At 31.6% G+C, this 22,765-nt stretch overlaps 1 protein-coding gene across 1 annotated transcript in view; it reads left to right on the top strand.

The window, feature by feature from the left end:
* Positions 1-22,765, top strand: part of LOC143247368 (centromere protein K-like) — a 67,211-nt gene that overhangs the window by 31,421 nt on the left and 13,025 nt on the right. The window contains exons 5-7 of the mRNA XM_076495338.1: positions 4,237-4,341; positions 6,846-6,918; positions 19,266-19,331. Of these exons, the coding sequence (XP_076351453.1) occupies positions 4,237-4,341; positions 6,846-6,918; positions 19,266-19,331 (244 nt within the window). The remainder of the gene's footprint in view (positions 1-4,236; positions 4,342-6,845; positions 6,919-19,265; positions 19,332-22,765) is intronic.

The following is a 22,765-nucleotide window of genomic DNA, read 5'->3' as shown; positions in this document are numbered from 1 at the left end:
TTTAATTGCCGTTTTGCTTTTATCTTCAATTTCTTTTACAAATTTTACTCGATTTACTTGACTTTTATCTTTTTACTGGACATTTGGCTACTCATTATTACGATTTTGCAGAGTGTCTTTTAAAACTTTTATTCTTTTACATTTTGATAATAGCTGCTATGACACATAACCCAGAACCAGGACTGGAAAGACCAACTTCAGGTGACTGACGGTGGTTCTTGAACTTACCTGTTAGTCTTCCTGGCGGGTTATGATCATTACCTTTTTGCTAGAGTAAATACCTTACAACTTCTTATACTCTGCCTTCTATCTTAACATTGTAGACTAGGTGTCAACATTGTTTTTATACTTTTTTGTTTTACCTTCATTTCCATTTATGTCTATTACTACATTTATTTATTTATTTATTTTTTACACTTTTATTTAATGTCTGGCACAGATAGCCTCACTGCTTTGTGCCATAAAACACTAAATCAATCAATCAATCAAGCAAACCACAACTCTCAAACAGACTGGTCTCTTCACATCCAGGTTTTTGTTAATTGGGCTCACTCTCGGGGACTTCCTCGTTACCACTTTCAGTTCCAAGCTTCCTTTCTTTTGGTCTTCTGTTTCTTGTTCTTCAGACCTGGCTGCCAATGTTTTCAGTTAGAACTGATGTTGCCTTTCTTTTTGGGTTTTAGCCTTTATTTGAGACATTTCTTTTTTGCATCCTCATGATGAACCTTTTTGTCTGACTCAACGTTGGTTGCTTCATTTTCATCACCTGTTCATCTCTCCTTCCATGCCCACACTTACTTCAACCCCACACATCACTGTTCCATCAAGGTATCTTGTCTTTCTACCTTCTTATTTGAGATTTGTTTGGTCCATCACCAATGTACTGGACTTTCCATTCAAGTAGCTTTTATTTTTTTCTTGTATCCATTGTCCTTCTATTTTATCCATCTGCCGGTGTAAGTGGTGAGTCTTTCAATGTTGGTTCATATGCCATCACCTTGCTCCTGACTGTTTGACAGTGGATTAACTATTTCCACCATTGCTTGAAAGGAATCTTACATACAACATTTTGCCTTTCTAAATAATGGAGAGTAATTTTATGTCTTGTTCTTTCCACTTTTCTCCAGTTCTTAATTTTCCATAAACCTCCTCACCCTGTTTTTCAGTGGACCTTTTTAGGCTGTTGATGACTTGCAACTTGTATTGTCTTTCTCTCAAAACAAAGTTATGGACTCTTTCCTTACCTTTTTTCTTCTCCTTATATTCTTTTGGTGGTACTTTCTCGGTAAGACTTAGGCTGCTCAAGAAGGTGACTGCTTCTTGCTCCTATTTTTATATTTCACATCTTTATGGTTTTCAGACTCAAACAAACTGTTGTATTCTCTTTGTGGCATTCTTTATTACTTTGCTCATAGCTCACACTTTCAAAGCTCCCATTTACCACTTTTTATTCCTTGAGATTCCTCTCCTTTCAGGGACACATCTTCTACCTTACAGGTTGAATTCATCAACTTGTACATTTATTTGGTTTTTTCCTTATGGTTCAGTGTTTGCAAGCTGCTCCAAATTTCATCAACACTTGTTTCCAACAGCTGTTGGACAAGATATTTTAAGCTGGCATGAGAGTTACCAAACACACCTTTGTCACCCACTATCTTCACCTTCTGGTTGTCTTGTCTTTAAAAGATTACATGCCTTCTTCCACCATTCTGCAGTCTATTACCATCCATAGATTAGTGACTACTTTTTTTGTTGTTGTTTTTGTGGTATTTCCTAGGGTACACTTATTTCCCAAAATTGCACATTGAGGAAGGATAATGGAAAGTGCTCATTTGGCTTCATATGTACCTACTGTGATTTTTTTTTTTTTTGCAAGATAACTTGACTATGTCTAACTACTTTTTAATCCATACAGTACTTATTCTGTGGGTTATAATGGGAAAAAAGACAAACACCAGATGTTCTGCCTATTACCCTGACTCACATTTACTAGATTTTCAAAATAGAAACAAGTGGTCACCTGTTGCATTATCTTCATTAAGAGACATTTCTGGCTGGAAGACTGATGGGGATCTAGGCATTTTCTGTGGTTCTTCCCACCATGAATTCCTTCTCCTTTTTGAATGGAGCATGGGAGACTTGCCTTGGTTGATGGAGAATCCTCAATGATTAGGATCTAAACACTGGTGCCAGTCAGTGCGAACTGGGGCAGTGATGACATTGTCAGTGTAGTGCAGGTCACGTCTGTCATAACTATTCTTGTAACATGTTTCTTGTGCTCTCCTCCTGTAGACTGAGTCTATACAGTTGAGTTGAGATGAACATACACTATAATGTTGTGCTCTCCTACTACAGTCAGAGTCTGTTTAGTAGAAGTGAGCATGCACTAACAAATTATGGTCTTCTTCTGCAACTTGTGTCTGTTCAGTAAAGCTGGGGTGAGAACACACCAGATGCATTCCTGTAGTAATCAGCAGTTTGGTTAAGATGAACATGGACTAATAAGCTATGCCCTCCTCTTGTGGTTGGTGTCTGTTCAATCAAGTCAGACAAGCATACACACTATAGATACTATGTTTTTCTCCTGCAGCTTGTGTACACCCAATAGTCAGATGGTATTGTTGAAGTGAACACAAAGTATGGTCTGAACACACCAAAATCATGCTACATGTACTGATTCTGCAACCTCATGTGTACAAGTAATTTGATGACCATATTCTTAATTCACCCATTCCTATGGTATATGAAGCTTATTTGTCTCTTCCTTCCATTTTTTGTTGATGAAGAATACACATTGAAAGAGATAAGATGAAATTTCCCAAGGGTGTTTTCCTATGCCATTGGGTGTCACACTCTTGATTTCCTCTGGGTGCTTTCTGAAGGGAACTGATTTAGGTAAATGTTTTGTACTGGCCTATCCACCACCATTTTAGCTTAACTATTGCAGTAGTGTGGCATCGTTTCAGATGTTAACATTTTCCTTATCTGACAAAGCTACTTACACCTTCACATACGTTCCCACCCATTGTCCTCATTTTTGGTGCTTGTTTTGTCATAGAATGGAGATTCATGAATACAGATGGATATAGAGGGAGTTAAGGAACAAGATATGTGTCTATCATACAAGTGGAGGGCTTTTGCTGTTTAATAACATCATTATGCAGCAGCAACTCACTAGAAATTTTGTGAGTTTAAATGGGAGTTGCTTAAATGCTACTGGAATGCAAATCTCTAAGGCATACATGAGAAAGATGACAAATCTGTGTGAGAGGTGGGTATCTACCAGAAATATGTTTTTAGCAGCTAAGGAAATGTCAATGTTCAGTTTTTGTCATAATGTGTACTTGATTTTCTTTACACAGCACTGTATGTTTGTTTGTATGACAAGATGGTCATTGATAGTACATTATTTTTGTAGTAGTTGACTATTACCTTACATGTATAATAGGACAAGATTGTTTCATTTTGTGTTGTAGTTTTATAGGCTCTTGTAGAATCTATACTTTCATACTTGATGAGAAATGGGAATTTGTTGGTTTTTTTCAGTTGAAAAATCTGAAATCTACTGTGGTATATAGATGTATCACTTAAAATGAGTTTGCATTTGGTTTCCTGGGAAAAGATAAAACTACATGTGGTAATATATTGAAAGCTAATTGTAAGAAAATAATTTCTTTTAATACTAAAGGTTATTGCACCTGGTCATTGTTAATATATTTTTTTAGAAAAAAGAACATATTTTACCTTGTTAATACTACAGTTATGTGCTGAGTTACAAGTTTAAGTTATGTGCTTATCTAAGTTATTTATTTTGGCATTTATTTGTTTTTTTTCAAATTTCAATCAGTATAAAATATCTTTTAATATACTAACTTGTGTGTGACTATGAATTTAAATGCTGGCTTTATTTCTTATTAAAAATAGTTTATAATATAGTCTTTCTTTTGTAGATGCTGTAATGTATATAACTATTGTTGTGAGTGAGAAGTTCTCAGCTGCTTGAATTGGATAATAACATGTAATCTGACTGCTAAACATACAAATACAAATTACGGCCACTGACGAGCATGTTTATTTAAAGATGTATAGACATTGCAGTTTGCTTCTTGATACTAAATTAATAATGCCTGTTATACACAAAAAATAATTTAGTTGTTTTGCAAAAGCTCCTAATTTCAGCAGCAATTGCATCTCGATATTAATAAAAAGCTTTAATTTGTTTAACGAATCTTCTAGGGTAAAAGCTGCTATATCTGAAGAACATAATCTTATGGACAGCATTGAAATAGAACTAAAGGATTTATCAATAGACCAAGTGACAGAGATGTTATCAGAAGAAAAGTAAGATTTTTGAATACTTGTATGTAACACACTGATACTTCATAAAGTTTTTGTTAGTTTGTCCTGTTACACATATATAATTCTATATTTTATATCAAAACTTACATTGCATTATTGAAAGTTAATCTGTTGTATTTACATGTGAAAATCTTGGTACAAGGTTAAAATATTAATCCAATGTTGTTCAAGAAGTTATGATTTTTTAACTGTTTTATACATGTCTTTGTTATAGAAAATTTACAACTACATGTCAAAGAATTTTGGCATGTATTAGAAAGCTAATTAGTAACTAATACTACTGGTTTTTTTGTACATATTTATTTGAATGTTTAATTTAGTAAAATTCATACAGTGTTAAATTTCAGCAATTTTATTTTGTCCATTGAAGTAGTTGGCAACAGAAAAAATATACACTTGGTCCGTATGCTCAGGCAGATTTGGGCAATAGTTTTCAAATTATTGTATTCTTCATCCTTCTATAATAATATTGGGATAAGCACAAAAAAAAAATTATTTAACTTATCATTTTGCTTACAGTAAACTTTGACAAAATACTTAGCTCTTGTATCTCATGCCAAATTCTGAACCATTTTTTTATTTCTTATATACTTATAATTGACATACACTTACTGATTTAAATTAAATACCAGCCATGTATGAAAATGGTTGTTCAAGTCAAAAATAATTTTCTGAGGCTCATGAAGGTGTAAAAAAAATGTAAAATTCATCATTTCAATGCCGTTGTTTTGTTCTTCTCTAGGCTTTCTCCTAATTGGTTATAAAATGAGAAATGGATCAAAATATATAATAAAATGGTTGTTAAGTTTGTTACCAGTAAGCTGTAATTGCTAGCTTTTGTTCATTTATCACAAGATTACATTGTTCTCTGTAAAACTTGTCATAAATCATTAAGGAAAACATACAGCTATACAATATACAACAATGAATTTAAAAAAAAATCCACTTTAAAATGAGTAAATTTTGAAAAGTGGACAATAACTGTGTAAATTGTGTTTACTGTCACAGAAATATATTATTCTGAATATAAATACAATACATTTTACACAAACTGATAGGACTTGACAATAAATCTGGAAAAATTCATTTATTTTTTAATTATTTTGATTTTTTTTCATGTGTGATAAGTAATCCATTATTAGTAATCATGCTATAAAAGGAATTTCCTTATATGATAAAGTACATAACAGGATTTACATTGGATAGAATAGTTTTTTTAAATTTAAATAATTTACAGTGGAAATTGTTAACACCAATTTTTCTTTTCTTTTTTCGACATCTAAATCGGCTATTTTATGGTCATTAATTAGTTTAGTTATATTATTGTGTTACTTTGAGGTTTATACAGTGAGGGAAGTATTTCTTTAAGCCTACCACAATACCACTATAAGGGAATTCTGTAAAATAGGAAAAGCCCAATGGAAATGATAAGACTAAATGAAAGGGGATTTTGGAAGGCAAAGGTGACATTTATCAACAACATTGTTGATGAAATTGAAGCTCACTCTCTGATTGTTTCCTGGAAAGATTACAAATTGTAGATCGAGGTACATTATAGACAAATCAAAACTTAGGATACAAACACTAAATATGAGATGCAGAGATCAATAGTTTGTCAAAAATTATAGTAAAGATTATTGATTTACCTACTGTTGTTACTCTAACTCCACTGAAGTTTGAGTGAGGAGGGTGCAGTGTATCTATGGGTAAGTACAATAAATTCACTTTGATAGGATTGTATAAAAGGGTGTTATTTATACATAAATATGTATTTCTCATTGCTGCAAAGTTTTATGCTTATTATGCTTTCACTGCTAATTTCATTTGCTTTTGAATGAAAATTTAATGGGTATTTAAAAGCAAAAACAGTATAGGTCTAAGGTTTCAGTGGCACATTTTAACACATTTTTCTTAATCTGTTATTTCAATGAATAGAAAATAGTTCACAAAAATATTTTTTTAATTGAAAGAATAGACTTCAATGTCTTTAGAATAATGAATTAATAAATGAGGTGCATATGTATATGCAAAGTACAGATGTGTTTAAATTCTTGTTACAGTTTTACAAGTTGATGATTTATAGGGATAATACAGTGAATATACAGTATATTATTAAATATGTTTTCTTTCTTGTGTATATACAGTATAAATGAATGCTTATTAGTTCAAAAATTTCAGTTAAAGACCAAAATATTCATACAGTTTAGCCACTGTCCTATGTATCTAATAAACGTACGTGGATAATCAAATTTATTTATGACTAAAATAATTTAAGACAAGTTACATGGTGACATTTATTGTTAACACCAATTTTTCACATTTTTCAATTTTCCATAGTGGATAATCAAATTTATTTATGACTAAAATAATTTAAGACAAGTTACATGGCTAAGACTTTTTCATCCCGATTGCTTATACAGTTAGAGCGTCTTTTCTTTAAAAGATGAATTATATAGTGAAATCAAACATGACTATTTTTTTTATAGTATAAGAGTGAGAAAATTGAAGGACAAGCTGAAAGAACTTAAAGTATTACAAGAACTTCGATCAGAGCAGATGGTAAGTGTATAAGATGCTGCAAACTCTTTCCATGTAGGTGAAAGTTGGTGGTCATGTCCTCATGTATTGTAGATTGATCTTAAAAATGTTATTAAGCTACTATTTTATGAAATGTATGTCAAGAAATTTGGCATAAACTTATAGTTTATAATTCAGATTTTACTATTGAACACATCTATAGTTTTGAACAATGAGAAACTCAAATTACCAATATTGACAAGTTGGAATATAAAATTAGGATCTTCTAACTTTCCTGTTTGCTGAAATATTATTATAATAAGTTAGTCAACCACAGTGGTTCCATCCACCATTTCATCTTTTGAACATATTTGTTTGCCTGTGTTTACTTCTCTTAAGTATATATTTATAACCACTTGAAAGCACTCATTTTGAACAATGTAATCCTGTCTCTCTTAAAGTATTTCTGTAAGAAAAACTATTATAACTGTTGGAGAGCTTGACATGGGATAATTCAGCTGATATTCTGATTATAAATTAGATTTTTACACCCAAATACAACTTAGTTAGAAAGTCTAATAAATTACAGTGTACTTTTGTGGTATTGGTATACAAATTTATATTTTTTTTGTATTCAGGAATACATGTATAAAATCTACAAAAAATAATTTTTATACTCACTCCATCTGCAGAATTCAGTGAGGTTTGGCAAGTATAAAAACTTTGTAACATTATAAGTAGTATTGATAATTATTTTCTATATATTTTTAAGAAAAATAATTAGAATTTAAGTTTCTTTGTAAGCCAGTTTTATGTTATTCAGTATGGTAACATGAACTACACCTGTGCTACATGATTTGCAATTTGTATGATAGGTTTAGTATTTACACAAATAAAAAGTTAATACAAATACACACACACACATATTGTTAGGAGCATTAAGCTATTCAGAAGAAACATTTGTGGTTTCCTTTTACAATTTGTAATCATTCTAGGAAAAAAAAGGGTAATTTTGTTGTTTTTTTAATAATTTACAATGCTGATTATGAGTAAGGTCAAATCATTTCTTATAAAATTATGTGGAGAAAATAACATAAAATATAAAGTATTTGTAAAAAAAAAAAATTTATGTACGAGGTGCAGAGATTACAGATATGAAACTTGACAATTTTCAGATGAAGAAAATTATCTTAAACAAAAATTCACTAACAAATCTTTAATCAAAATGCTTAACTAAAAAAAATTGATTTTTTGTGTACGAATGTCTTGTAATGTGTACTGATAGTCTGTAAAATTATGTAATGATAAAGTAGTACGATTAATCTCATGATTACTTCAGTGGTTATGTAGGTGGTGCAGTGCTCATGCTCCATAGTCAAACAGTTAATTTACTAGTTCCATTTCAATGGTTGAAGTTTATTCTTAGACAATAAACTCATTGCTTAAGTTTTTCTGTAACTTTTATGATGAGTTTAAATATTTATTGGACTAATTTCATGCACAGCACATAGTCTTAAGAAATATGTCATATAAAGTTAAATATTTCAAACAAGGTCAGAAAATGTAGTAGAGTAGTCAGTAATGGAATTGGCTATAGAAGTAAACAAATTCAAGAAACAAAAATTGGTTGTGTCTTTGTGTTCATGAGCACAAAAAGTAGTTGCTCTGGAGCAAAAAAATGTGAAGTGCAGTTTGCTCATGTAGTAAAAGACTAAAAATTATCCTTGCTTTGTCACTTACATTATTTGGAAGATTACAAAAAAATTAAGAAAAAAAGACTGTTTTGCAATTTTCCAATTGGTAAAAATTATCTGTTTAAACTGTCACACATACCCCCACTGGTACAGCAGTAGATCTACAAATTTATAATATTAAAATTGGGTTTAATTCCCCTTAGTGGACTCGACAGATAGCCTGATGTGGCTTTGCTATAAGAAAACACACACACCACATACTCTTTAAAACATTACAAACAATAAGTTATTTGCTCAGTTTCATCTATGAGTAAAAATGTTTATAAATTGTCTTATAATTTATTTTGTTAAGCCCATGAAGACTTAAAATTATATATATAATTGGCAATTAAATAATATAAACACTGTCAAGCATAAAATGCATTAATCATGATTAATTTTTCATCTCATAAATGCAAATAACTTGTTAGCGCATTATTACACTGCTATGTTGGGAAATGCCATAACATAAGTAACTGTTTTAGTTCAAATACAATGGTGGGAATATTTTGCATGTTGGCAGTTTTATTTCTTAACTGTTTATGTAATCATTGGAAAAATAATTGGGATGTGAAACAGTTTGTCTGTGCACTTTTGTATACAGCTATTAGATGATAAAAGCAATTTCTTTTTCTATTTGGTTTTGTATTGACATCTTCGATACCCATTTATTTCAACTTTTTTGTTAATATTGGTTAACCTTTGCAGGCCTATACTTGAAAGTTTGGTGTGTTGAAATGCTGTTATTTTGTATTACAAAATGTAGTATGGTGGATAAAATGATGTGTTTCTCTCTTCAGTATCAGATTTTTTTGCTGAATTGCTATTAGTCTGTGCATACACTTACAATTTTGTTAAATTAAGAAACCTGGATATACTGGTATTATAGAATCATTAGGATGGTACATGCTTAATTGGTGAAGATGTAAAGAAAATGGTAATGGTAGTAGTGCAAAGAGATGTGATAGATAGGCTGCATGGAGAGTATGAAAACATAGTTACAAATGCTGTTTTTTCAGTGGATATAACTACTTTCTGAAGTATGAAAGAATTGGCAAAACGGCATTTTGTAATTTACCTTTCTAAGGGGTCCCCTGCTAGTACAGCAGTATGTCTCTGGATTTACAATGCTAAAATCAGGGTTTGATCCCCCTTGGTGGGCTCAGAAGATAGCCCAATGTGGCTTTGCTATAAGAAAACACACACACACACACACACCCTTCAAAGGATGAACAGTATGTTAAATTATTCAAGCACTACTATAATAATATGATCAAACACTTCTAGGTGTTGAACCAATTACAAGGAGGATAAGCTCATCAGATGAAATAGCAGATATCAAATTATGAACTTACATATTTGTTAGTTAACCCTATTTGCCTTTATTCCATATTGAATTGAGCTCTTCAAGCAAGTTGCATTGGAAAAACAAGGATAGGACTGAGGAAGTAGGAAACGTGCATAGAAACATGGGATGATAAGGGGTTTAAAACAGTTATGTATTACTTTAAAAATGTCATGATATAATTGTTAAATACTTGTGATGATGCAATCTAATAAGTCTTTTACCATGAAATTGGTCAAATGACTGAACTTGTAACAATTTTGTACTCCTTATAGTTTCCAAACCTATAACTTTTAATACGGTGTATGTATATTTTCATAAAATTTGTCAGAACTGCAGTAAACATTACATGTTTTGTCCACAAAATATCAGATTTCTTAATGAGTATTTTTGCTGAAGACTTGTTTGTGAACGTGTATATATATACTCTTCAAAAAAAGAAATGCAAAAGGGATATTTTTGTTATTTTAATGAGAAATATATGTAATAATGTTACAAGCTCAGAGTATGTGATGTTACACGTGTTAAGGCACTGATTGTCAGACCAAAATGACAATAAAAGTTGTGCACTTTGAAAACAGAGGAAAACATCGGATTTTTCGTCAAAACGCATTCATGTCCAATAAATTTGTTTGAGAGATCTGCATGTTCTGCAAGTGCAACATGTGCAAAATCCCTATAAAAGTGACAGGTTCTCGGTTTCCATAGCTCAGTGTTAAGCCACCGACACGCAATACAGTTACGCCAAGACTGACTGAAGCACAACGCAACAATGCCATTGGTCGCTTGGAAGCAGGCAAATCTCGATCAGATGTTGCCAGAGCTGTGAATGTCCACCCAAGCACCATCACAAGGCTATGGAATCATCACCAACAACATGGATCAACGTGTGACCGTCCACGATCTGGCAGACCTCGTGTGACCACGCCCGCACAAGATCACTACATCTGATTACGTCACCTTCGGGATAGGACCACCATTGCGACGTCTACTGCCTCAACCATACCAGAGCTGCATAGGATTTCCGATCAGACCATATGCAACTGTCGATGAGATTCTTAGGCCCCATGTGCAACCCATCATGGTGAACATCAATGACGTTTTTCAACATGACAACGCCCGTCCTCACACAGCCTGACTCACCACTGTCTTCTTGAGACACCACAACATCAACATTCTTCTCTGGCCCTCCAGATCACCAGATTTGAACCCTATCGAACATCTTTGAGACGAGTTGGACCAACGTCTGCGACAGCGACAACCTCAACCACAGACTCTACCTCAGCTTGCAGCAGCTTTGCAGGCTGAGTGGACAGCCATTCCACTGGATGTGATTCATCATCTCATTGCTTCCATGGGCAGGAGATGCCAAGCAGTTATTGATGCTCATGGGGGGCATACTCGTTAATGACATTGAGTGATGTTAAACTTCAACTAGTGAGCGTGGACTTCGCCTTTGCAGACTTTGGATGTTCAGCAGTGAATGTGCAAAATTTCACACATTTTATACAAAACTACCCGGAATAAACTTGTTAACAATATGTCTCAAATTTTGCCTTTTGCGTTTCTTTTTTTGAAGAGTATATATTGTCTTTGTTTCTTGTTAGCAGGAATGCAAAGTAATTTCCATGTTATGATTAAAAGTTATTCATCTCAAAAATCTTATATTTTATTTACATAATCTCTAAAACCTTCTAAATAAGTTTCAAACTTTTTTGTCAGTAAAACTTTATATTTGCCATTATTTTCCCTACCATAACCCCACACAAAGTTGGTTGGTTTGACTGACCTTGTAACCACCAAAAAACAAAAAGTTCAATTAAATCTAAATTACTCCTTTTTTCTTTCTAGAATGATTTCAAATTGTAACATTAAACTAAATTTATCCTAAATAGCTTTAAACTCATAACTGTGTGACCAGAATTTGTGCCATTATAAGATGTAAATCATTTGGCAGACATTTCGATTCACATTATGCTTGAAATTCTTAGGTGTGTACCTCATGAAAATTTATTACATTGTTGTTATTTCTTATACTTAATCTTACATGATCTAAAATGTTTCTTATTTTTACATCATAGTTACTTTTATTATAATAAATAAAGATTACATGTGAAAAACAAGTAATAAAGTACTTATCTGGGTTTTCTTGTCAACTGTCAGTGACACCAATCTAGTTTTTTTATATTAATGATAGTTTTGCACTAACTAATTTTTTATTTATTTAAATAATGCATTAAAGAACACAGAATAATAACATTCAAAAGCAGTTTTTCTGGCTTTCTAACTATGTGAAAAGTCATAAAAATTCTTCTGAGCTCGCTATAGTTTTCCATGGGAATAAAACTTAAACTGAAAGTGAACTTAATAATTCTCTGTACAGAAAACAACAAACTTAATATACTGTTTGATAGAGTAAAATTTTGGCTTTCTATTGGTTATAGATTATATAGTATTAAATGGTTGAGTGAAGTCATGCAAGTCTGAAAATAAGTAGCTGGACACGAACAATGTCCAGCACAAAAATAGTGTTTCTCTAGAATAATTGTGATGATGGTTATGGACATTCTGTCAGTATTTCAATTTCCAGTGCTGTTTCTAAATAATTGGTAGATGAATTTGACCAGTTAGATTTGAAAACAAAATGAAATGGGTATAGTATAATCAGCAATGAAAAATGTTCCCAAGCAACACTGATAAAGTTCTCAAATGATTGATGAACATGGGCATTATGAAACTTGCAAGAAGGACCTTGGTAAAAAGTTGTTTATTTTGCTTCAGTCCCTATACTGCCATTTGCAGTGTCCATCTGTGTTATACATTGTGTTGTTTGAAATGCTAATTTAAAATGTTTTAATGATTTGACAGTACATGTGAACACCAAAAAATGTTCAGCCAAGGATTCTGTTACACATAAAAAAATGTTTTCTAACGTACTGGTGTTGATGATGGTTTAAAAATGGATTAAGGAAGACTTTGCAAGACAAAGTGGTAGCATTTGATTAAGCTAGATACTGACAAGGACAAGCATGTGGAAAGTCTATATTGGAAGTTATGTCAAAAGAATGAAAAGCAAATCTTTCTAACTTATCTCAAGATGGCTGGTATGGGTATTAAAATTATTATTAAAATAAAGTAGAGAACAATGTTTCAACCTTTTTAGGCCATCTTCAAAGCAAAAGTGTGTTATTGTCATTTATGCTGTGCACATTGTGCATTTTTTATTTTGAAATCTTAACTGCTAAACTAATACTAGTAGTTTGAATAGGAAAAAAGAAAACTAACTGTGCTTGTTTCTAGGAGAAAGGTTTTTACCTCATTGTGCTTGATAGATTAATCCCTTTCTTAGGAAATACAGCAGTTCGTACACTTGAACAGAGAAAACGACACCATTTATTATGTTTTGAGGATGGTTATTCATGTATCTTACATATTCTTTATGGTTTTAAATGCATTTTTAAGGCACTTGGTAATTGATTTTTAAAAACTATCCCAGAGGTAAACAGCTATTTGTTTTTTCCATTTCTCAACTTTACTATGAAATGTGTTTTTAATGGATGAACTTCATATTCTGGCTGTTGTTACAAATTATAATTTATCTTGGATGAGTCTTCCATTTATTGTATAACATGCATTACATATTACGACTTCAAATAGCTGGGAATTTAGGATCTAGATCCATGATGAGCAAATTAATTCTGAGTTGATATTGTTACACCTTGCTTAAGCTAGCTAGCTTGGTTGGCATCATATTGCTGATTTTTTACAGCAATATAAAAATTATATTTTTATATTTAATATTCAATGCTTTAAATATCTTTGAAGATATTTAATGTCCTTGTATAAATACTAATGCCCAAAGTAAATTCACTGAAGTTGAATAGTTTGTAATGTTTGAATTCTATAAATCAGTAGTTTTCTGATTAATAAGTGTTAATCACAATTATACCTTCCAAGCTGTATATTAATTGTAATTGACCAATAATAATAGTCTACTAAATTAAGGACAGCTAGCATAGATAGCCCTTGAGTAGCTTTACGTGAAATTCAAAAACAAACAAACAAAAGCCACACCCTTCTTAATATAATCTGTCTTAAACAAAAGTCAATAATTCTTTCTGATACTTGCTACTGGATTATTTATGTTTGTAATTTACACCTTTCCTTATAACATTAGCTTGTTCTCTTGATTGATTTTAAGTTCTGCATCAGTTTCATAGTTTCATTGAAATTACCTTAAGGAAATTATTTTAATGCTTATGTAACTTACTTAGGAAGCCAGTAACATTATAACAGTTTTAGGACATTGCTTTTTGTTGCATGGTAATATCTTGTGTTTTAAATTTCATATTCAAAATAAATGAAACTTAAAGTACTATCAACACTCCTGCAAAAAGAAAATGGTTAACTTTATTCAAGACTTCAAGAACAAAAAATAAAACTTATGTTTCAGTACTAAATTTCTTATTATACAAGAAATTAAGATGTAGAAATCAGAAAATAATTAGATTAAATAAGTAATGATGATAAATGAAAAAAATAGTCTCGATAGTATGAGCACATCTTATGGGTGTAGCATTGTGTAATTTCATTAATTATCTTGGTGACCCAATGTAAAAGCTTCCTTACTGTGAGAATTTGGTTTGTTGCTAATCTAAGTAATAGTAGAACATCAGATCTAAATTACCACAAGATGTGAATTGTAATAGCTTTGGTCATAAGACAAAGTAGTGTGTTAAAGGAAGAAAGAAATGGTTATTTAGATTTATTTCATCGTTTCTTGTGGTGGTTACAAGATCAGTTAAATGGACTAAGTTTGCTTACTTTGTTAAGTTGGAGAAAATAACAAAAAAATACATGTACTGACAAAAAATCTCATTATAGGAGGTTTTAGAGGTTATACAATTGAACTTTAAAATTTGTGAAATGACAAAAAGTATTTTTAATTCTAACATGAAAATAACTTTATAGTAAGGCTAATAAAAATGTGAGTCAAACTATGACTCCATAAATTAACAGACATATCATTAGTAAAAGTACTTAATTATAAAAATCTGATGTTTCTATGTACAAAATAGTTAATAGTTACTGAAAGGTTCCTAATTTTGTAAAGGTACATTTGAAACATTGTAATTTATAGTGCGTGTGTGTGTGTGTATATATATATTCATGGTTACATGGCAGTTGCAGAGGGCTAAATAACAATGTTTGGGGTTTCTGATGTAACATTTCAACTTCAGTTACAATGATTGTGAAGGTGGACAGCCTGGTAATAATATATTCTTTAATTAATTCCCATTAATACGTAGTAGTGCATTAAAAATACCTTTAATAAAAAATATAAACTATGTGATTATCTTTTGTCTCTCTAGTTGCATGTCTAATATCTTGGCCCATTCTTTATAGTTTTACATTTTTAAAAGTTGGCAGGTCTGTTATAAGTGGTCTTACATTGCTGAGTTTGTAAACATTGATAGGACAGCCATTTATGATGAGTTTAGATATTCAGCTTTAATATTCCTTGATGAACTGTGATCATAGCATAGAATTTTTGTGTCCCACTGAAGACTATTCAGATACTCAACTACGTGAAATTTAATTTTTGTACTTAACAAGATCCATTGTCTGTGAGAACCACTGGATCAGGAGTTACAAACACCAAGTTCATTGATCATTTCACGAGGGTCAAGAGTAAGGTCAGAGGCTAAGTTCTTGCATTTGTTGAATTGCATTTAAAATTTTATTGAACTACTATTTTGTGAATTTATGTCAATAAATGTAGAATCAAATTGTAGATTATAATTTAAACTTTAATATTACATATGAATTAATTTCTACACTTAAAAGTAAATATTAAAAGAATGCATTTAAATACAGGTTTTAGTGAGTCATGTATGTTGAATGCAGTACTGTTTAAAATTAGATCTTTGTGATGTCAAAATACTTAGTCTATATTTTCATACAAACCAGGAACTCAGATTACTAATATTGACAAGCTAGAAAATAAAAAAGAACCTTTGCTGAGGTATGGCTTATGTACTGAATCAAACAACTATCAATTTTTGAAAATTGTCCCTTTTGTATACTCGTATTACAGTATTTGACATGTGAATAATCTATCAATAGCTTAAAATGTTCCCAGAGTTGCTTTCTGAGCCATTTTAATCTTTGAAAAGTCTATCACATTCTTTTGATCAAATTTTTCAAGGAAAATAGGTTGTGTCTTTAGTCTGCTTGAAGTTTCATATTTTTTGAAAACTTAAATACCTGTTAGTTAGTAAGCTTATTAAATTGTAGTGGAACACTATGGTATCAATGTAGTTATTTATTATTTTTTTTGGTTATTCAACTGTACAAATAAAACCTTAAAAAAAAATTGTTTGACACCCCTAATGCAAAATTTTAAAAGGCTTAACAACTTGTGTCTGGTAAGAAGTGAGTACAAAGGTCGTAGCAAAAAGATATAATTGTTTGCATCGTTTCTTGATTTACTGATCTATGTTTCAAGAAAAATAAGTTAAATTATTACTACTTAGAAACAAATTATTAATATATATATATATATATATATAATGTATAATAACTGAAACACAGCTAAGACAAGGAAAACTAGAAGTCCTTTTTATATTACTGGATATGTAACATGAGTGAATATGTTCTACATCGATGCAAGTTATGTAATGTTAGCTAGGCATGACTGGATGATCAATATTATAAAAAATAATAAATATACATGTTAATATATAGCATTATGAGACATAAGCTACTTAAACTAAACAATTGTATTTTTGTGTTATAATATGTAGTTATTCTAGCGTGAAAAAAGCATAATTTTCCAATTTCTTGAGGTTATGAGATTGGTCAGTTGACAGACTCCACATAGTTAGGGTACATAAAATCACATAAAATATGAAGTATTACTAAAAACAAACAACTGAAATGTATTTGAGAGGTTTTAGAAATTATGCAAATAATAATAGAGATTTTTGGCATGAAGAATAGTTTTTTTAATCACAACATGAAATCACTTTACGCTCGGACCAGTAATGAAACAGATTCTATTTTTACAAACAAATTTTAATTAAAAATATTTCATTTAATAAATTTATTTTTTGTATTCAGAATACTTGTAATCTTTATTAAAAGTCTACCAAATTTTGTAAAGATACACATGCTGTATCAAAGATTATAGTGCAAATACTTAATTTGTGCAAATGTGTAGACAAACTTGTTTTTGTTATACTGAGCCCTTAGCAAAATGGTTAAAGGTTTTTTTTTCACACCAATTCATCGATCTGTTGTTGTGTCAATGAGTCTGATTTTGCATTAAAGATATAAGAGATATTGGCTCCTGACCATCGTCTCACAGCTGACTATTTTTAGAAGTGGCTGAAATTTTTAAGAAGTTGTGTGTCTGTGAAGTCAAAACTGTTAGTTCATTAGATAGTAGATAGAAAGAGACTTAAACATCTCAATTTAAAAATGAATTCTTTTGCAATTGTGTTTTTATTTGCTGTTTTATGGACTTCAGAAAATATGTTGATTTTGGGCCTCTAACAGATGTTCTACAATCAATGTAATGGCAAGTATTGCATCTACTCCTCTGACAAATGTAGGTATGAACTTGAGCATCACATGATAGTTTTGTGTTGTTGAGAAGTTGACTATGGATGATTAAATCTTTGTGTCTCATATATAAGAATTAGAGGTTTGTTAGGGAACATGTGACCAATGATATTGTCCTAGGTTATGATGTGGAAGTTGTCAGACAATATACACATTCTTTTTGTGCTGAATTGGTGAAACGTAAGTGTAAGAATAATGTGTTGATCAGTGGAAGTAGGAGTGTGTTGATTGAAGTGAGATTAGATGCATGTAGTTGGAAGTTTTGAATTGTCTGTAATGCTGGTGTTATAATTACTGATATGATTTAAGCTAAGCATTTTCTGCAAAGCTAAAGTTGAGCATTTTTTGCTGGTATGTAAATTATCTTTAGTGTTATGAAGAAGAGATGTAGGGTAGTTATGTTTTTTGTAAAAAGTTTGGTAGGAGGTATACAATCTGGTGAGATTATATTTGAGAATGTTTCTTTTGACATGCTGAGGATGACTGGAGTGAAAAATGTAAGTAGCTTTGTGTGTTTGTTGGTTTTTAACATACAGACATTGTAAGTTTGCCATCATTCAGTCATGGAAATATTTATGCCAAGAAATGAAATATTTTGGTAAGAAACAGAAGTCATTGGTGTGTTGGGTGAAAGGATTACAGAAACTGAACAAAGAAATTGAGTTCATTGTTACTGCTTGTAGCTATACTAAAAAATAACATCAATATACCTACCATATGAGACAGAGAGAGTATATATGTAGTCCAGAAATACGCAATCTTCAATGTAACCAACAAAGAGATTAGTGTAGGAGGTACTTGTTTTGGTACCCATGGCTACAACCTTCATTTGTTTATTGAATTTGGTGTCAAAAGATAAGAAATTTAATGATAAAACTAATTCATCTAATTTAATCAGGGTTTCAGCAGGGGGGTCTAGAGAATCTTTTCTCTTAAGATAGTGTTTAAGGGTCTTGAGTCCATATTCATGTGAAATGTAGGTGTACAATAACAGTATTTAAAGTATAAATAAAGTAATAGGATCTAATTTTTTGTAAGGTGTCATTGGTGTCTTGAATGTAAGTAGGAAGTTGATGAATTACAGGGGTTAGGATAGAATCAGGGTAACTAGAGATATGTTCAGTTAGACAGTTGCGTGTTGAAACTGTGGATCTGCCAAGATAGTTTGGGTTATGCAACTTATGTTGATGATAGACTCTGGAGAGCCTATAGTATTTAACAGTTAAATTATTATCTTTTGATGGAAGCTCATATTTAATTATCATTATATCTGTAGTGGAACAAACACTGTTGGTATTAACTTATAGTAATGATTTGATCATATTTCTTACTTTATCATTCTCTGTCAGGAATTGTTATAAAATGGTCATTCAAGAGGTACCGCTTTCTAATGATCGTAGATCTGAAGTGTTCTGTAAATAAGGTTTTGTAGGTGAAAAAGCTTTAATAATCTACTGATCTGTCAGGTAGTAATGGAACAGTTATATTTATTCTGGTGTGACTTGTATACAATCATTGAAATTTAATAAATTTTCAGGCACTAAAGAATTTAGGATAAATAAACTTACACCTTATTTTTTGAATCTTGTATTGAAGAAAATTACTTGGTTATGACACATCAATCATATAAGCATTTTACTTTTCCTAAGTTGTAAATTATATGACAGGTTTTGTCTTTATTTTAGGCTGATTTTCTTTCCAAGAATTTTCCACTTCCTGATGAAGACTTCATTTGTAAATACAGTGAAGGAGTAGGAGCATATTTTTTTTTTCATTTTATGTGATCTGATAATTTTGGTTTCCTGTTTTGTTTATGAATAAATGTTTTGAATTTTCTATTCATAGTAAATTACTTGTAAAACAGTACTGTATGTCTTTTAATGTCCTGTAATGCTGGAATCATCAGATATCAAGTGTCAACTCTGTGTGAACAGATGGTGGTTAAATTGTTCACAACCTTGGTTTTATTGTTATATTCAAAATTTTACTAAATCTTGTCAGTTTATATTATTAAGTTGTTATAAAGACATAGCTTATAATTCAAGTTTTGATTTCCTAAGTTATAGAGGAAACATATAAATAATTCCTAATATTTCACTTTTATGCATCACACAAAGCCTCTCTATGAATTCTCTATTTTAGATTTTTTCTTCTCTTTTAAGGGTTTCAGCATATTTATCAATTAGATACATCAACTATAGATATTTACAGACTAGAATTTAAAGAAAGAATCTCCAAAATTCTTTATTTTTTAAAACATCCATAAATTTGTTTTCCAAAATACAATCTCTCATACTACAATTATTATTTGACTGCTAGGCTTTCTTCTTTTATCCACTTTATCCAGTCTTTTATATCTCATTTAATTGCTCTTGGTGATATTTGTCTCATGATTTATTCTGCTTATGCCAATGCACCCTCTGTTTTGCTCCTGTATATAAGCACCTCATTCATATAATATTATGACCTTTTCTTGACACAGCATTCACTAGTGTGTTTCTCTGTACTACAGTTATTGGAGTTACTTTGAGCCTTTTTTGGGTTACCTAGTTGATATGTTTGTGTGAATGTGTGTAAAATTTGTTTAGTAAACTGGTATGTGGAAAGTATTTCTGAATTAATATTTCCAGCATGGAGGCAAACAAAGGCTCTCTTGTACTGCTTATGACACATAGTGTTGCTAAATAATTGGGGAGAAAGAGTCACTTTCAGTTGAAACTCTTATTCATAGCGAGGTGGAGACATATCTTTGGTTTGGAGGTGTTCCTTCAGAGGATCTGAGGCTGTAATTGAGTGCAACCCTGGACATTCCAGAGAGAACTTAAATTGGCTTTTTCCTGCACCTTCTTTTATTCACTTGGATTCTCAGAAAGTCACTTCAGGATAAACTGCCTCAGGCTCCTTTTTTTAAATTGCCCATGAAGTGTGTATGTTTTGCATTTTTTTTCCAACTACTTGTGAGTCTATATATTCCTTCATGACTGATATTGTAGTTCCTCTACAGAGGTTTACTGCTCAGTTATATGAAAGGAGAACTATACCCTGTCTTCCATGGTTTTTCGAACTACACAATTTGGTCTCCAAGCATTCACATCATATTCATTTCAAAGAGTATATCTACACTTGAAAATTTGGAGTTCTGAAGCAGAGTCTGTATATAACTTCAATGGATCATAACTTTATTGATGACGAGAAACCCACTTTGTCTCCTTGTTTTTCCAATATAGAAGTCATGGCAGTTGTTACATTGTATTTTGTAAATTATGTTGGTGTTGTGTTTGTCAGTGTAGTTTTTACATTGTATTAGCTTTAGTTTTGTACCTGGTTTTGAATAAGTTTGGTGTTTACTGGAATGTGATGTTTTGTTGTAAGTTTTATCCAAATGTTGATTATTTCTTTGCTGATGTTGAGAACATATGATATGCAACAGTATAAGGTTTTGTAATTTTTTTTATCTTGAGATTTATTGTTTGTTGTTGGTCTTGGTGTGTGCGTATAATTTTTTTCATGGTTTTTTTTCAGGTAATTTGTTGACGTTAATTAAGTGTTGTTTTAGTTTGTTGATTTAATTGTTAATTTTATCAGGTGAACTATCAGAGTTTGGTTGATCTGGAGGAAGATAAGAGGGTGTTATTCCTGTCAGTTTGTTGGGCCCAAGAACACATGACTGGTATCCAGTCATTGATCTTTCTCACCTATGTCAGTGACTAAATTTTCCAAGTTTCACAAGTTACTTATTCCTCACTATGAGTTAGCATTTTATATATAATTGTGGATGTACACGTTTGATGTCTTTAGCTCATATCTTCACATTGTCATAGTGGTGGTGTGATGCCACTATTGGCATTTTTGTGTGCAAGAATCAGGTACTGCAGTATAGAATTTTTATCTTCAGACTAGACTAGCATCAGCACCATATGGGTTATACAGAATTGTATGACCATTTTCTCATCATTTCTATTCCCTAGCTCTGTGTACATACCATTCTGTGGATGGCTTACTACTGTTGGCACCATCTCAGCATTTGTCAATATGTCGCATTTGTGTTCTACTTTCAGAAACAATGAAAACAAGCTTTGTTGTCAGAGCTGTCTGTTCTTGCTCCAACACAACATGTCATCAGTCTTTTTAATAATGTATATCAGTTGGGCTCAGCGACTTCAATCTAGCTGCATGCTATGGAACAGGATGTCTGACTCTTACTCAACTCTCCTTCTCCTACTGCACAGATGGTTCTTCCTCTTTTGGGAACTTGCACATTACTTGAAACTCTCATGGTTTTGGGATGAGCATACAAGAGATCCTTTTATTGATATTTATTTGACCACTGGATCATGAATAGTGATTCACTGGATTCCCAACTTTCCTTATTCAGGATTATTCTCTTAGATCTCAGGAGTGGTTAGATGAGAAAAATACTAAGATATGGGTTTTTTCTTCTGCCACCTCATCCAGAGATCCATCTCTTCACAAATACCTTGCTTCAGAGATGGAGTGGATATCTCATCAGGAATTCCAAGGTCTGTGCATGGACAACGAAGTTTTCCTATGCAATTTTTTTTTAGATTTTTGCTCTTCAAAAGGCAATGTCTTATGGTCTGGGTTCATTAAATGGAAAATCATCAGGCTTCATTTTGACAGTTTCTAGATGGTGTCTTGCATTTACTGTCAAGGGGGTACTTGGTCCAGGCATCTGTTTTTGTATCTTGGAACTTCTTTCTCAGGACTACTACTATCATTTCATTCTACTGGCTTGCCACGTTTCACAGAAGATGACTTCAGTTGCATGATCTGGATATATCTTTGTTTGAGGGTTTTTGACAACCCTCTTTAGCTATCATAATTACTTCTGCTAGCTTATACAGAGCATTGCCATTGATATGCTTGTCTTTTCTTTACATTTCTGGGCCCCTTATCTTGTTTTCATAGAATCCTGTATTAAGATTAAAATTTTGTGTGTGTAAACACATCACATAGCATAGAGAAGTGAAAACTGAAAATTTATTTATTTTTAGCATTTTTTTTCATTATAAGACTTAGGTAATATAAAAATGTGAATTACAAACTACATTCTGAGGCTAGGTTTATTGACACGTTGATAATAAAGTAGTTTAATCATGTTCTGAATGTAACCCTTTAAGAAGGTGTGAACTTTGACCCTCTTGTATACATAGAGTTATTTCAA

The sequence above is a fragment of the Tachypleus tridentatus genome, chromosome 3 (assembly GCF_004210375.1).
Source record: "Tachypleus tridentatus isolate NWPU-2018 chromosome 3, ASM421037v1, whole genome shotgun sequence".
Lineage (NCBI taxonomy): Eukaryota > Metazoa > Arthropoda > Merostomata > Xiphosura > Limulidae > Tachypleus > Tachypleus tridentatus.
This window is presented reverse-complemented; position numbering and strand designations above follow the sequence as displayed.